At 55.8% G+C, this 14306-nt stretch overlaps 1 protein-coding gene across 1 annotated transcript; it reads left to right on the top strand.

Moving 5' to 3' along the window:
• The first annotated feature begins 164 nt into the window (after positions 1-164).
• LOC133342540 (transmembrane protein 43-like) lies at positions 165-13732 on the top strand. The gene is made up of 12 exons (XM_061551709.1): positions 165-288; positions 4452-4577; positions 5135-5272; positions 6092-6186; positions 6437-6486; positions 6833-6902; positions 8020-8090; positions 8337-8452; positions 9668-9736; positions 10612-10713; positions 11793-11910; positions 12096-13732. The coding sequence occupies exons 1-12, from the start codon at positions 271-273 to the stop codon at positions 12323-12325; spliced, it is 1203 nt and encodes a 400-aa protein (XP_061407693.1). The 5' UTR covers positions 165-270; the 3' UTR covers positions 12326-13732.
• The last annotated feature ends 574 nt before the right edge of the window (positions 13733-14306 follow it).

Here is a 14306-nt window from a genome sequence, read left to right as displayed (position 1 = left end):
TCAACCACCACAACCATCAACCACCACAACCATCAACCACCACAACCATCAACCACCACAACCATCAACCACCACCTCTGGGGAGGAACCCGCGCGAGCACGTGGACACCAGCGACCGCGTGCGGCCTCGCGCATCACTGCGCATGCGCCACGCGTCCCGTGACGTCGCCACGTGGCGCGCGCCCCCTCCGAGCGTGAGCTGCGCCCCTCCCCTCAACCGCGTCAGTTGCGCATGCGCAGTGCGGTCCCAAGAGACGCGGACTGCCAACCATGGCGCAGCGAGAGCGGGTACGAGACGCTGATCCCCTCTCCCCACCCCCCCCCCCCCGTCTCTCTCTACCCCCCCCCGTCTCCATACCCCCCGTCTCTCTCTACCCCCTCTCTCCCCACACCCCCCCCGTCTCTATCTACCCCCCCCGTCTCCATACCCCCCCGTCTCCATACCCCCCGTCTCTCTCTACCCCCTCTCTCCCCACACCCCCCCCCGTCTCTCTCTACCCCCCCCGTCTCCATACCCCCCGTCTCCATACCCCCCGTCTCTCTCTACCCCCTCTCTCCCCACGCCCCCCCCCCCCGTCTCTCTCTACCCCCCCCCCGTCTCCATACCCCCCGTCTCTCTCTACCCCCTCTCTCCCCACACCCCCCCCCCGTCTCTTTTTTTTTTTTTTTTTTTTTTACGATCAGTGGAAACAAGAAGATGCTCGGTGTATTCGGCACTTTGTTTCGGTCATCATTTCGTAATTTTTTTTTTTTATTTTTTATTTTTTTTTTAAACGGGGCTTTATGTTGCCCTCGCTCGCTCGCTCTCTCGCTCACTCGCTCTCTCGCTCGCTCTCTCGCTCGCTCTCTCGCTCACTCTCTCGCTTGCTCGCTCTCTCGCTCTCTCTCACTCGCTCTCTCTCTCGCTCATTCTCTCGCTCACTCTCTCGTTATTTACGCCGCCCCCCTCGCAGTCCTATGGCCTCCGACGGGTAGCTCATAACAGCATGCAGAGCTCCCCGTCATCTGCCACGGAGCACACGGCCTCCTCCATCGCCCACTGCTCCTTGAAGGCCGGCACGGCGTGGGTCAGCCGCGCGTGGCGGAACTCCAGCCACACCCTGGCTCCGACCAGAGCGCGGAAGATGCCCAGGCTGCTGGCCGGACGTTTCCCCTCCAGGGCCACCTTCCTCGCCCTGTATATGGCGAGCTTGGCGTAGCCGACGAGCACGTTGACCAGCCCCTGGAGATGTTGGGGTCCGTCGCCCTTTCGGTATCCAAAGATGAGGACCGTCGGGGAGAAGTGGAGGCTGAACTTTAGGAGGATGTTTCTCAGGACCTTGAACAGCGAGTCCAGGCTCTTGCACTCCACGTATTGGTGCGCCACCGTCTCCACTTTTCCGCAGAACCCCCCTCTCTCTATACTCTCTTCTCCATACCCCCTCGCACACTCATTGACTCTCAACCACTAAGAACAAGGACCCCCCCCCCTGTGTCCGTGAACGGCTGTCGGGGCTAGTGCCGTGAGCGAGTAGCGCCGATGGAGGCCGGGTGGGTGGGTGGCTTGCACCTTGCCCAGCCGCTTTTGTCTCCCGATTAGCGACGTTTTACACATCGTACCAGACACTAATTTAAGGCCGAGTTGATCTAGGGGAGGCCCAGGACCAGTTCAGATCATCGTCGCTAGCGGAATCGAACTCGGGTCGCTGGGTTCGTTGCGAAGTTCGCTCCCCGCTGCCCCATCATCCACCCTTCTGCTGCCACACCACCAACCCCTACGGTCACCCCCCCCCCCCCCCCACGTGGCTTGGGTCCCTCCCGGGCTGCGGCGTCTCTCATCAGTCTCGCGGTGTTGCATTTACACGGGTTCGGGTTCGTTCCTGTGGCGTGATTATTGGTTTCTGTGTGTTTAGTGACGTCTGTTGCTGGTTCTTGTGACTTTGTTTCTGTGTTGTGTGACTTGTTCTCGTGCGGTGGTTCGTGTGTGACTTGTCCCCGCGCGGTGGTTCGTGTGTGACTTGTTCCCCGCGCGGTGGTTCGTGTGTGACTTGTTCCCGCGCGGTGGTTCGTGTGTGACTTGTTCCCGCGCGGTGGTTCGTGTGTGACTTGTTCCCGCCTGGTGGTTCGTGTGTGACTTGTTCCCGCGTGGTGGTTCGTGTGTGACTTGTTCCAGCGCGGTGGTTCGTGTGTGACTTGTTCCCGCGCGGTGGTTCGTGTGTGACTTGTTCCCGCGCGGTGGTTCGTGTGTGACTTGTTCCCGCGTGGTGGTTCGTGTGTGACTTGTTCCCGCGCGGTGGTTCGTGTGTGACTTGTTCCCGCGCGGTGGTTCGTGTGTGACTTGTTCCCGCCTGGTGGTTCGTTGTGTGACTTGTTCCCGCGTGGTGGTTCGTGTGTGACTTGTTCCCGCCCGGTGGTTCGTGTGTGACTTGTTCCCGCGCGGTGGTTCGTGTGTGACTTGTTCCCGCGCGGTGGTTCGTGTGTGACTTGTTCCCGCGCGGTGGTTCGTGTGTGACTTGTTCCCGCGCGGTGGTTCGTGTGTGACTTGTTCCCGCCTGGTGGTTCGTGTGTGACTTGTTCCCGCGTGGTGGTTCGTGTGTGACTTGTTCCCGCGTGGTGGTTCGTGTGTGACTTGTTCCCGCGTGGTGGTTCGTGTGTGACTTGTTCCCGCGTGGTGGTTCGTGTGTGACTTGTTCCCGCCCGGTGGTTCGTGTGTGACTTGTTCCCGCGGTGGTTCGGTGTGACTTGTTCCCGCGCGGTGGTTCGTGTGTGACTTGTTCCGCGCGTGGTTCGGTGTGACTTGTTCCCGCGCGGTGGTTCGTGTGTGACTTGTTCCCGCGCGGTGGTTCGTGTGTGACTTGTTCCCGCTGGTGGTTCGTGTGTGACTTGTTCCCGTGCGGTGGTTCGTGTGTGACTTGTTCCCGCGTGGTGGTTCGTGTGTGACTTGTTCCCGCGCGGTGGTTCGTGTGTGACTTGTTCCCGCGCGGTGGTTCGTGTGTGACTTGTTCCCGCCTGGTGGTTCGTGTGTGACTTGTTCCCGCGTGGTGGTTCGTGTGGTGACTTGTTCCCGCCTGGTGGTTCGTGTGTGACTTGTTCCCGCGTGGTGGTTCGTGTGTGACTTGTTCCCGCCTGGTGGTTCGTGTGTGACTTGTTCCCGCGTGGTGGTTCGTGTGTGACTTGTTCCCGCCCGGTGGTTCGTGTGTGACTTGTTCCCGCGCGGTGGTTCGTGTGTGACTTGTTCCCGCGCGGTGGTTCGTGTGTGACTTGTTCCCGCGCGGTGGTTCGTGTGTGACTTGTTCCCGCGCGGTGGTTCGTGTGTGACTTGTTCCCGCCTGGTGGTTCGTGTGTGACTTGTTCCCGTGCGGTGGTTCGTGTGTGACTTGTTCCCGCGTGGTGGTTCGTGTGTGACTTGTTCCCGCGCGGTGGTTCGTGTGTGACTTGTTCCCGCGCGGTGGTTCGTGTGTGACTTGTTCCCGCCTGGTGGTTCGTGTGTGACTTGTTCCCGCGTGGTGGTTCGTGTGTGACTTGTTCCCGCCTGGTGGTTCGTGTGTGACTTGTTCCCGCGTGGTGGTTCGTGTGTGACTTGTTCCCGCCTGGTGGTTCGTATGTGACTTGTTCCCGCCTGGTGGTTCGTGTGTGACTTGTTCCCGCGTGGTGGTTCGTGTGTGACTTGTTCCCGCGTGGTGGTTCGTGTGTGACTTGTTCCCGCGCGGTGGTTCGTGTGTGACTTGTTCCCGCGCGGTGGTTCGTGTGTGACTTGTTCCCGCCTGGTGGTTCGTGTGTGACTTGTTCCCGCGTGGTGGTTCGTGTGTGACTTGTTCCCGCCTGGTGGTTCGTGTGTGACTTGTTCCCGCCTGGTGGTTCGTGTGTGACTTGTTCCCGCGTGGTGGTTCGTGTGTGACTTGTTCCCGCGTGGTGGTTCGTGTGTGACTTGTTCCCGCGCGGTGGTTCGTGTGTGACTTGTTCCCGCGCGGTGGTTCGTGTGTGACTTGTTCCCGCCTGGTGGTTCGTGTGTGACTTGTTCCCGCGCGGTGGTTCGTGTGTGACTTGTTCCCGCCTGGTGGTTCGTGTGTGACTTGTTCCCGCGTGGTGGTTCGTGTGTGACTTGTTCCCGCGTGGTGGTTCGTGTGTGACTTGTTCCCGCGTGGTGGTTCGTGTGTGACTTGTTCCCGCGCGGTGGTTCGTGTGTGACTTGTTCCCGCGCGGTGGTTCGTGTGTGACTTGTTCCCGTGTGGTGGTTCGTGTGTGACTTGTTCCCGCCTGGTGGTTCGTGTGTGACTTGTTCCCGCGTGGTGGTTCGTGTGTGACTTGTTCCCGCCTGGTGGTTCGTATGTGACTTGTTCCCGCCTGGTGGTTCGTGTGTGACTTGTTCCCGCGTGGTGGTTCGTGTGTGACTTGTTCCCGCGTGGTGGTTCGTGTGTGACTTGTTCCCGCGCGGTGGTTCGTGTGTGACTTGTTCCCGCGTGGTGGTTCAGGCTTCGCCCCCCCACGCCCTGGAGGAGGCGACCGGGTTCCTGGAGCGCATGGGACGGAGCGCCGTGGGCACCGCCGCGGGCGCGCTGCTGCTGCTGGGTGCCGTCTTCCTCCTCGTCACCAACGAGGTGCGCGCCTCCTGCGGCGCTGACGAGCGGCAGCCGGAGAGGAGGAGGAGGGGGAGAGGAGGAGGGGGAGAGGAGGAGGATGAGGGCGAGACGCGTCCCGCCTCGCTCGGGGGGCAGCGCGGTGGTGGCGACACTCGTGCCTCGGGGCCAGGACGCGTCCTGGGCTCGATTCCTGACTCGGGTGCCTCTCTGTGTGGGGGTTGTTTGTTCGCTCTCCCCCCTGTTCAGTGTGGGGTTTCTCCGGGTTTGCCGGATTCCTCCCATACCTGAAAACCCCACAAAGTGTAACTGGTATTGGACAAGCATCCAAATGCCGAAAAACTGACTGCAAATGACTCAATTGGGATCACAGAGCAGCATTGCCCCCTACTGCGGAGACGTGGCAGGACCCTCCTGAAAAAAAGTGAAGACTCGGTGAGGGTTCCCTGGTTAAACAAGCCCAATAATCTTCATTTACATACTGACACGTGTACAACCACCTGCACCTGGCTGTACCTCGTGTCTCTGTGTGTGTGCCCGTGTCTCCGTGTGCCGTGTCTCTGTGCTCGTGTGTGCAGGGACGTGCCGTGAAGACTGCCGCTGCTCTGGACGAGGGTCTGGCCGTTGTGAAAAGCCTCCCGCAGGCCCCGGTCTCGGTGGCGAGCGAGTTCGAGGGGCAGCTCGTCCACCTGTCCGGGCCGATTCGTACGGAGAAGGTTCGCTGCTGCTTCCATTCCACCAGCAGCTGCTACTGGGTGACATTACAAGGAGAAAAACTGAGCCCCAGAACATTAAACAAGCAGCATGGGGCCTGAAAAATCCTGAACGATGTCACACCACCACTGCTGCTGTTGTACAGCAGCAGCTTCTGTGCTGTTGCTGGTGTTTTGCTGCGTGCCACTGCTGAGTGAATGCTGCTGTAGCTGCTGTAGCTGCTGCTGCCATTATGTAGACTGCTGCGCGCTGCTGTTGTCCTCCGTGCCATCGCTGCTGCTGATGCTGCGCAAGAGGTCGTACATCTCAATGGGTTTATTACATATCCTGGTTAAATAAAGGGTGGGTTTTCTCCGGGTACTCCATATTCTTCCCACTCGTATAAACATAAATTCATGGCGTTGGCCAGACATCCCACTATAGGACCACAGAGCTTGGGCGATTGTTAGTGCCGGCTCTGGCCTGATTTCCCACTTGTCTGTAAAAAAATGTGCTCAACATGCTTTCTTTCGCAGCGTTACGAGTGATTTTGCTTTGGTTTACTTTGTTACAGGGATGGTGGTCCCGTCTACCTGGTTGCTTAACTATTGTACACGGAAGTGAGCACAGCAGCAACAAAAACAAATTACAAAGATACCAATATTACATCAAAACAAACACGGCAATGAAAATGATGATGACAGTGATGATGGTATTGGTGGTGGTGATTACAATGACTGCAAAGATGACTGATTGTGATGATGATAACGATGGTAAAGATAACAATGATGATAATGACGGTAACGGGTGTCTAACGCGCTGCATCTCGCTGCCTCGCTCAGCCACTGTACGACCCCAACTACGGCGTTCGCGTGCACGCCGTGAAGCTGCGGCGCCACGTGGAGATGTACCAGTGGGTGGAGCACGAAGATGGCAGGTGCAGACCCGACCACACCGCTCGCCACATTCGCCACGCGCTCGCCGGACTCGCCAATCGCCACGTTTACCACGCATGTTTATCCTGGCTCGAGTGGGATCGCTTCGTCCAGAGAGGACCCCGCTGGAACGCCATGGGGTCGGGTGTTTCTCCTGGCCGCGTCTCGTTGCAATGCTGTGTGCTGGATAGGGGCCACTCTGGGGCTGTCGGTGCGTAGCGCCGTGTCACGGTGTGCGTTCTCGTTGTGCAGGGAGTACAAGGAGGGGAGCGACGTGAAACGAGAAGCCAGGTACTCGTATGGTGAGTGTCTGTCTGGGGCCCCGTTTTGAGCGGAGCTGCTCCTCGCCTGTTGGGCACAAACACGCCGCCAGTGCCTTCGTGGAGGGCGTCTCCTCGCCGTCACTTGTGCTCGTTCTTTGTTGTGTATTCAATGGCTTTGCCTAGAACCAGGAGCCGTACCTGACGGGGGTCGTCTCCGACGAGACACAGTTGCAAGAGAAGCCCGATTGCCAATAGAGACACTGAATTGTACAGAGCTGAAACACCACCATCAAGACCTGAACTCGTCCCCTCGTCCCTTGATCTTCACGTCGCATAAATGCTGCATTACAAACAACTGGCTATCTCGGTCGCGTTGTCTCTTCAGACACAGAGTGGCGCAGCGACGTGGTCAACAGCCGCAACTTCGACAAAGAATTTGGCCACCAGAACCCCAGGTGACCCAGCGCTACTCTCCCGCTCACCTCACCCCCCCATTCTCCCCTCACCTCTCCGATCTCCCTCCTCGCCTCTCCCTGTGGAGGTGTCACCAGCCCCTCGCACCTCCAATTAGTGCGGTTGGCTTCGTACGGTGCAAAATAAGTTCTATATATAAACATACATATGTGGCAGCTGTGAGTGCCATGAGGGTAATGCCGATTAGCATGGCACACAGCCACCACAGCATTGTTACCGACTGACAACCACAGCATCACACAACGCAAAGATTCCTGTATATAGATAGTCTTAACAGACTCGCCTCTCCAGGTAAAGTCATAACTCGCTGTGATGCTTCCATCCTTCCTGCCGTTTGGCTGTTATCTCCGACTGAGTTGCATTGCCCTGTGGGATGCCTTTGCATTAACGGGCTGGGGTCTCGCTAACATGGCCACTACTGCTCCCTTAGCCTCGATGTATCGTTGGTTCTTATTGTGTTATGGGCTGTGTGTCTCACTGGCATGGCCACTGTTGCGGTGGTTCTCTTGCGTTGACGCTCTTGCCTCATAGAAGCCACTATTCGATCTTACATTAACATGCTAATCTCTCACATTGACATAGCCACTTCCGTGCCCTCGTCGAGGAGGCCGCTCTCCGATCTTACATTTACATGCTAATTTCTCACATAAACATCACTAGCCCCGACCACTTCTTTATGACCCTTGGGCTACACACATTTCAAGCCTTTTAAAACAGTCTGACTCAGCAGCAGACCATGCTTTCTCACCTGATGACGGACGCTTGTGTTGCGCCCGAAACGTCGTGATTCATTTTATTTTCTACCTACGTGACTTTACCGAAAGAACCAAAGAGTATGGATTCCTGCAGTCACGAAAGCTTCAAATCAAGATTGTTAACAGACTGTTGAATTTAACCGAGACACTTCTTGCTGAGGCACCAGCATCACCACTTTTCCATCCTGCTGTGCTAGATTTACATACTGTGTGCTAAGATGCAGACCACTCCCACCTGGTACCTTAATCATATTAAACAAGCATGGCGCGAGTGTTCTGACCTCACCGCCACCGCCCTCGTGACGCCGTGCTCCGTGACGCCGTGCGTGTGATTGTATTGCAGCATCATGGCGGTGGAGAGCCTCACGGCCGTGGCCTCGGACGCACGCGTGGGCCGGCTCCTCCTCTCTGCAGGTGACCGTTCACCCTGGCCCCGCACCACTCGCGTCTTTCGCGTGGAGAGACGTGCAGCCAGGAGCCTCCCCCATCTGCTTGTCTAGTTTCTTCCGTTCCCCACAACGACGCCCGTGGTTGTTGCGCGTCGTGCTGTTTTGCCTCGGGCCAGGCCTCGTATCACGGGGAGGGTCTTCGGTCGGCTCACGGCGTGAGAATGTCGCGGGGTGAGCCGTGTTCACGGTCACGCCGGGTGCTCTACCGCAGAACTCCTGGAGAAGATCACCTGGTTCCGGCCCATAGCCCTGCTCGGGATGAGTCCGCCCAATGCCGACACGGAGATCCACGACAATCACTTTTACCACCGCTACCACCCGGGCCAGGTGAGGCAACGCGGCCGCTATTTGCCGAGGGAGTCAAAGTCAAATGATGTCGTTCTCGTAGCGCCAGACCGACGCAGAGGAAGGCGCCGCTGTGTTTCCCAGGCGCAGTCTGCAGAGGTTTCGCACTCGGGGGTGATGATGATGCTGTGCGTCTGATTCTAGTTGAGTAATTTTAGTGTCATTTGTTCAAATTTTACAAAGGTGGACCGTGACGCCGATACACGATCGCCGACTCTTTTGAAAGGACGTGACGGCATCTTCAACATGCACTGCGAAACGTCATGTCTCTGATCGTGTCCGCGAGCACAAGTCAGATCTGAAACACGGCAAAACTGAGTCTTCTGCCATTGCCGATCATTGTTACAACGCTGTGGGCTCTCATGACATTGTCTTTTCCGAGACCAAGGTGCTCTGCAAACCTTCTGGCTACCATCAAAGGTTTGTCCACGAAGCCATCCAGATATACAAACATAGACATAACTTCAACCGTGATGATAGATACAAATTGAGAAATCATTGGAAAGATGTTATTAACCATGTAAAAAAGATTTAATAACGCATATTTGTACCATCTTATCTGACAGGTACTAGTCTATTTTACCGAGTTGCTGACATCCCCAGCGTTTAACAGTGCTGCTATTTTGTATTTGGCAGCCAAAATCGGCCGTAACCCCTGTGAGGTTCTTCATTTGTACCTTCCCTTCTAGCCCCCCACCCTCTCTTCTAGCCCCGCCCACCTTCCCTTCTAGCCCCCCACCCTCCCAGTCCCTGACTGCCACATTTAGATAAGCCCCCTCCCCTTAACCAGTATATAAGATCTTGTCTCTTGGATTTCTCTTCACTTGATACAGTAAATTTGGCTGTGACGGTCCCACCTGAAGACGGAGACTTGTGTTGCCTCCGAAACGTCGTGATTTAATTTAGTTATTTTCATTTCTTATTCTTTTATTATTATTTTTTACCTATGTGACTTTACCGAAAAAACCTAAGAGTGTGTGCACTGCGAAGCAGATGGCGTGTAGTATTTTGCGCTTCATTACACCCGCAGTATTAACCGGGGCGGCCTGCGAGATTTTAATTGCGAACCTTTGCAACGAGCGGCCAGCTTAACACCGCTGGGCCGCGTCAACGTGTTCACTTGTCTTGAAGGCCGCCGGGCATCGTGTTGCAGCATGGACATGCATTTGTCGTGTGTTGTCGTGCGGCGTGCATCAGTACGCGCAGGTGGGCGACCTCCGCGTGTCCTTCTCCTCTGCCGGCTCGAGTGGAGAGGATGGTGAGGAGGTACGAGGTTTATTTGGAGTGTTCACTCGGGGGGACAAACTGATTCAGGAAAGTGAAACCGCAAGCGAAATAACAGACAGCCATTTGGACAACGGCGCCCTCGAGCTGTCTGCTGTAGTTTTTACGAAATATGAGAGACTTCGTGCTCTTGTGAGCATCGCTCCTCGATTCTCCCACCCGTGTTGAGGACTCGGTTGGCCAGACACTGACCGTTTCACCTCATTCATCCACACCGTGTTCACCAACCACACTGCACACCACAACATCTCAAGCGCTCGTTCTCCCACTCACCCATACTCAGACCCACTCGCCCACCCAACAACTAACTCACCACCCACTCTGCTTCGTCCCTCACACTTGTCATTGTTCCCTTTCCCCAAGATCTTTCAGGAATAACCTTGCTAACGTCAAGAAGCGTGTTAACGCTTACTGCATACTACTCTAATAGTTGATTTGGTTGCTGGCCGCTTGACGATTGGGATGTGTGCTTGGCGACGTGTGTGGGTGTGTGGCTGTCAGCCTCTGTGGGGAGCGGTGATGCAGCAGTTAGCGCACTGCACTACGAATTTGGTGACCCAAGTTCGATTCCCGCTCGCGGCCAACACCAGTGACGATTGTCTGAACCGGTCCTGGGCCTCCCTCAGGTCAACTCAGCCTCAAATGAGTATCTAGTGCGGTTTATAAACATCGCCACTGGGGAGACAAAGGCAGCAGCCGAGTGTGCTGGCCACCCACCCTTTCGTGTGCTGTTTTGCCTTTCATAGGTGCTCGCTAACACAACTTGCCCCAAGAATCTGTTGAAGCTATACGGGGATGTATGTGTTTATTGTCGGCTTCTGAAGGCCCCACCCAGCATTGGCCGTATCTCTGTGCAGGTGTCCATCATCGCCAAGCAGCAAGGCGAGCAGCTGGTGGCTCACGCAACAAAGTCTGGGAGCTCCCTGGCTCTCCTCCACCCGGGCCGATTCTCTGCCCAGGTGCTGCAAACCGCCCAAGCTTGTGGCAGCACAACTACATAAACACCTTCTTGATCATTATTGTTCAACTTGTTTTCCCAGGAAAGCTGCCTTCCCGAGTCTCAAGACTCTTTCAGAAAGGTCTTGCCAACTTTTTGCAGGTGGGGGGGGGGCATTGTTGCTGCTGCTGTGTGGTCCCAGTTGAGTAAATTGCAGGTCATTTTTCAGCATCGAGATATTTAGCCAGTGACAGTTACATTGTGTGTTGTTAGCGATGGAAGGAAAACTGGAGAACGTGGAGAAAACCCATGCCGAGCGGGGAGAGAATGTACAGAGAGGCGCCTGAGTTGGGAATCGTGCCCCCAGGATGGTTCTCATTGTGGGGCACGGGCGTCGCCGCCAAGCAACTTGGGGCGACGGAGCTGGGCTTTCATCGCCCAGCTCAATGGGGTAAATGTCGGAGTGAGCATCGAGGCATGACGCTCCTCTTTCATTCGCAGCCCTGCAGAGCCAGTGATGGAAATTCCATATTCATATGGTGGGGGTGAGTCTATCCGTAGGATAACCTCTGTTGACTTCCCCACAAAGTGGTGCTTATTTTATTGACTCCGGAGGGACGATTACACACGCTGAGTCGACCCCAAGTGAGGATTTTAATTCAGAACATTCCGATTGCTGTGAGCCACTCGCACCGAGCCACTTGGCCGGTGGTTAAACTGAAGATAGGGATGGAGGAGCTCCTGCTGCCATTCAGCCACTGAGTGTGGTAATAAACTACTCTGAAGAGAACTATTTGTAAGGTGACGCAAGCCTCACTCTGCTGATGAGACACTGGATGTCGAAACCAGTCCAGAGTCTCGCTTGCGTTGAGCCAACGCTACTGTCATGGTGCACTCCCAGGTGTGGCCGATGGGATGTGAATGCAGCGTGTATTGTCCGCTTGTTTATTTAGTTAATTTTATTCTCCAGGACGACGTCGATTATTGTTATGCAAGGTCAAGAGGTTAGGGCCACCAATGCTGCTGCTTCCTCTGTAGCACCTGCGCTCCGGGTCTCAAAGCGATGGTGCTCTATTATGATGGCTCTCTGCCTCCCCGCAGGAGCTCTTTGAGCTGGAGCACCAGAGCAACCGGCAGCTGAGCTGGGCACTGCGTGCTGCCGGCCTGCTTCTCATGTACTTGGCTATCAGGCTCATGGTCAACATCGTCCACACGCTCGGTAAGAAATGCCCCGGCCAGCAGCAGCAGGGACACTTTAGACGTGCCGTATTTGCGGGTGTTTGTATGGAATTAACCAATATCGATTGAGAACTGCGTGAATTTTTGTCCGAAATGCGAGCGGTGTGTGGTGGTGACTAAGACGTTGAGGGCGGGCGTGTGCGTGTGTCCCTTTGGCCTCTGCAGTGGATTGGCTGCCGCTGGTGCGTGACCTCGTGAACCTTGGCCTGTCGGTGTTTGCGGCAATCGGCGCCGTGTCGCTCTCGGTGACCGTCGTTGCGCTCAGCTGGCTGGCCTACCACCCCGCACACGCCGCGTTACTGCTGCTGGCGGCCGTCACAGTCGTGATGGTGCCTTGGAGGCTCGTGCGGCCGCAAGCCAGGCCCGCGCAAGCGATGCGCTCAAAGAAAGAGTAGCACTGTCACCAGTGTGCACGACGGGGTGGGCGGTCTGCGTCTCTGCTGCCTTCAAATGCGCGTTCACTCCACTCGCTGTGCAGCAGGGTGGCAGCGCCTGTGGTGATGCTTGTGCCACACTGCAAGTTGCGCCTGTGGTGATGCTTGTGCCACACTGCAAGTTGCGCCTGTGGTGATGCTTGTGCCACACTGCAAGTTGCGCCTGTGGTGATGCTTGTGCCACACTGCAAGTTGCGCCTGTGGTGATGCTTGTGCCACACTGCAAGTTGCGCCTGTGGTGATGCTTGTGCCACACTGCAAGTTGCGCCTGTGGTGATGCTTGTGCCACACTGCAAGTTGCGCCTGTGGTGATGCTTGTGCCACACTGCAAGTTGCGCCTGTGGTGATGCTTGTGCCACACTGCAAGTTGCGCCTGTGGTGATGCTTGTGCCACACTGCAAGTTGCGCCTGTGGTGATGCTTGTGCCACACTGCAAGTTGCGCCTGTGGTGATGCTTGTGCCACACTGCAAGTTGCGCCTGCGGTGATGCTTGTGCCACACTGCAAGTTGCGCCTGTGGTGATGCTTGTGCCACACTGCAAGTTGCGCCTGCGGTGATGCTTGTGCCACACTGCAAGTTGCGCCTGTGGTGATGCTTGTGCCACACTGCAAGTTGCGCCTGTGGTGATGCTTGTGCCACACTGCAAGTTGCGCCTGTGGTGATGCTTGTGCCACACTGCAAGTTGCGACCGGGTTTGACTCTGGCGCCTCTGTCTTAAATTTTGTTTCCTGGCATTGGCCAAGCATCTCAATGCTAAAAGAGTACCTACAAATTCCTGAATTGGGATCACACATAGCAGCAACATTGCCCCCTACTGCCAAAACTTGGCAGGACCCTCTTTCCTGGTTAAACAAGCATAATGACAACCTTGCTTTACCCCGCTCACTCTTGCAGTGAGACTCATTCTGGTCTGTTGAGTTCTCAGCTCGTTACACATCAACTGAACTCATCATTCATGCAGCCTTAATTCCAAAGTCTATATAGCCGTCCACATATTTCTACTGTAAATTACCAGAACGTGCCATTGGTAATGTAGCAGGATGTTGTTGGTGGCTATGCACGTAGCCTGTAATCTCGCACTTTGAAGGCAAGGGTTGGTGGGTCACACATGTTGCAACACTTCTTTCCCATGGGCATTGAAGAGGAGGAGCCATACCCTGGCTCGCCAGTAGAAGGAAGTACAGCACAGCAACACTGAAAAGGAACGGCTGCGATCAGTGGCCCTCGGTATACAGTGGAATTAAAATAAGATTATTACCAAAGAGTTGAACAAACTCCACTTTTCCGTTGTGCTACAACATGACATACATTTGTATGCTTTTTTGTATTTGAATGTTTCATTTCATAATAAATACAAGCAAAAAACTCTCCTGGTGTTTACAGTTGCATTGCGTTCGCACAGTAAGAGCGAGAGGGATGTGTTTGTGCCCCGCGTCCACCTCCCGTGGGCACCAAGTACCCAAGACGGTGTGTCGAGTCCAAGCGAGCTCCGGCTACGATGAACAATAAGGCATCGGAGCTCGTGTGGAAATTCTTCATTCCTATGTCGGGGTGAGTGTCGACCCAGAGGACGACCGCGGTTGGCTTCCCCACAAAGTTGGTATTTAATCGACCCCCGAAGGAATGGTGGGCTGAGTCCACTCTCAACCAGGATTTGAACTTGCAACATTCCGGATGGCGAAGCTGCCCGCTTGAGCTCAGCCACGGGAGTTGACATCGATTGTCAGCTCGGTACGAGTCCTCCCGGCCAGGCGGTGCTGGCTGTGCTGCAGCACGTGGCCTCCAATGCAGCTCTGCCGGGAGGCGGCAGCAGCAGCCAGGGTTGGTGGGATCACCGCGCGAGTGTCGAGGTTCCATGGCCTCGCTCGCTGGAAGGCAGTTACAGCAAGTCGACTTCTCGCCATCTGTTTCCATCCGTAAGGGAATAGTGTTTCCCCCTCGC

Source organism: Lethenteron reissneri, chromosome 15 (genome assembly GCF_015708825.2).
Source record: "Lethenteron reissneri isolate LAM-NWPU_2019-01 chromosome 15, ASM1570882v1, whole genome shotgun sequence".
Lineage (NCBI taxonomy): Eukaryota > Metazoa > Chordata > Hyperoartia > Petromyzontiformes > Petromyzontidae > Lethenteron > Lethenteron reissneri.
This window is presented reverse-complemented; position numbering and strand designations above follow the sequence as displayed.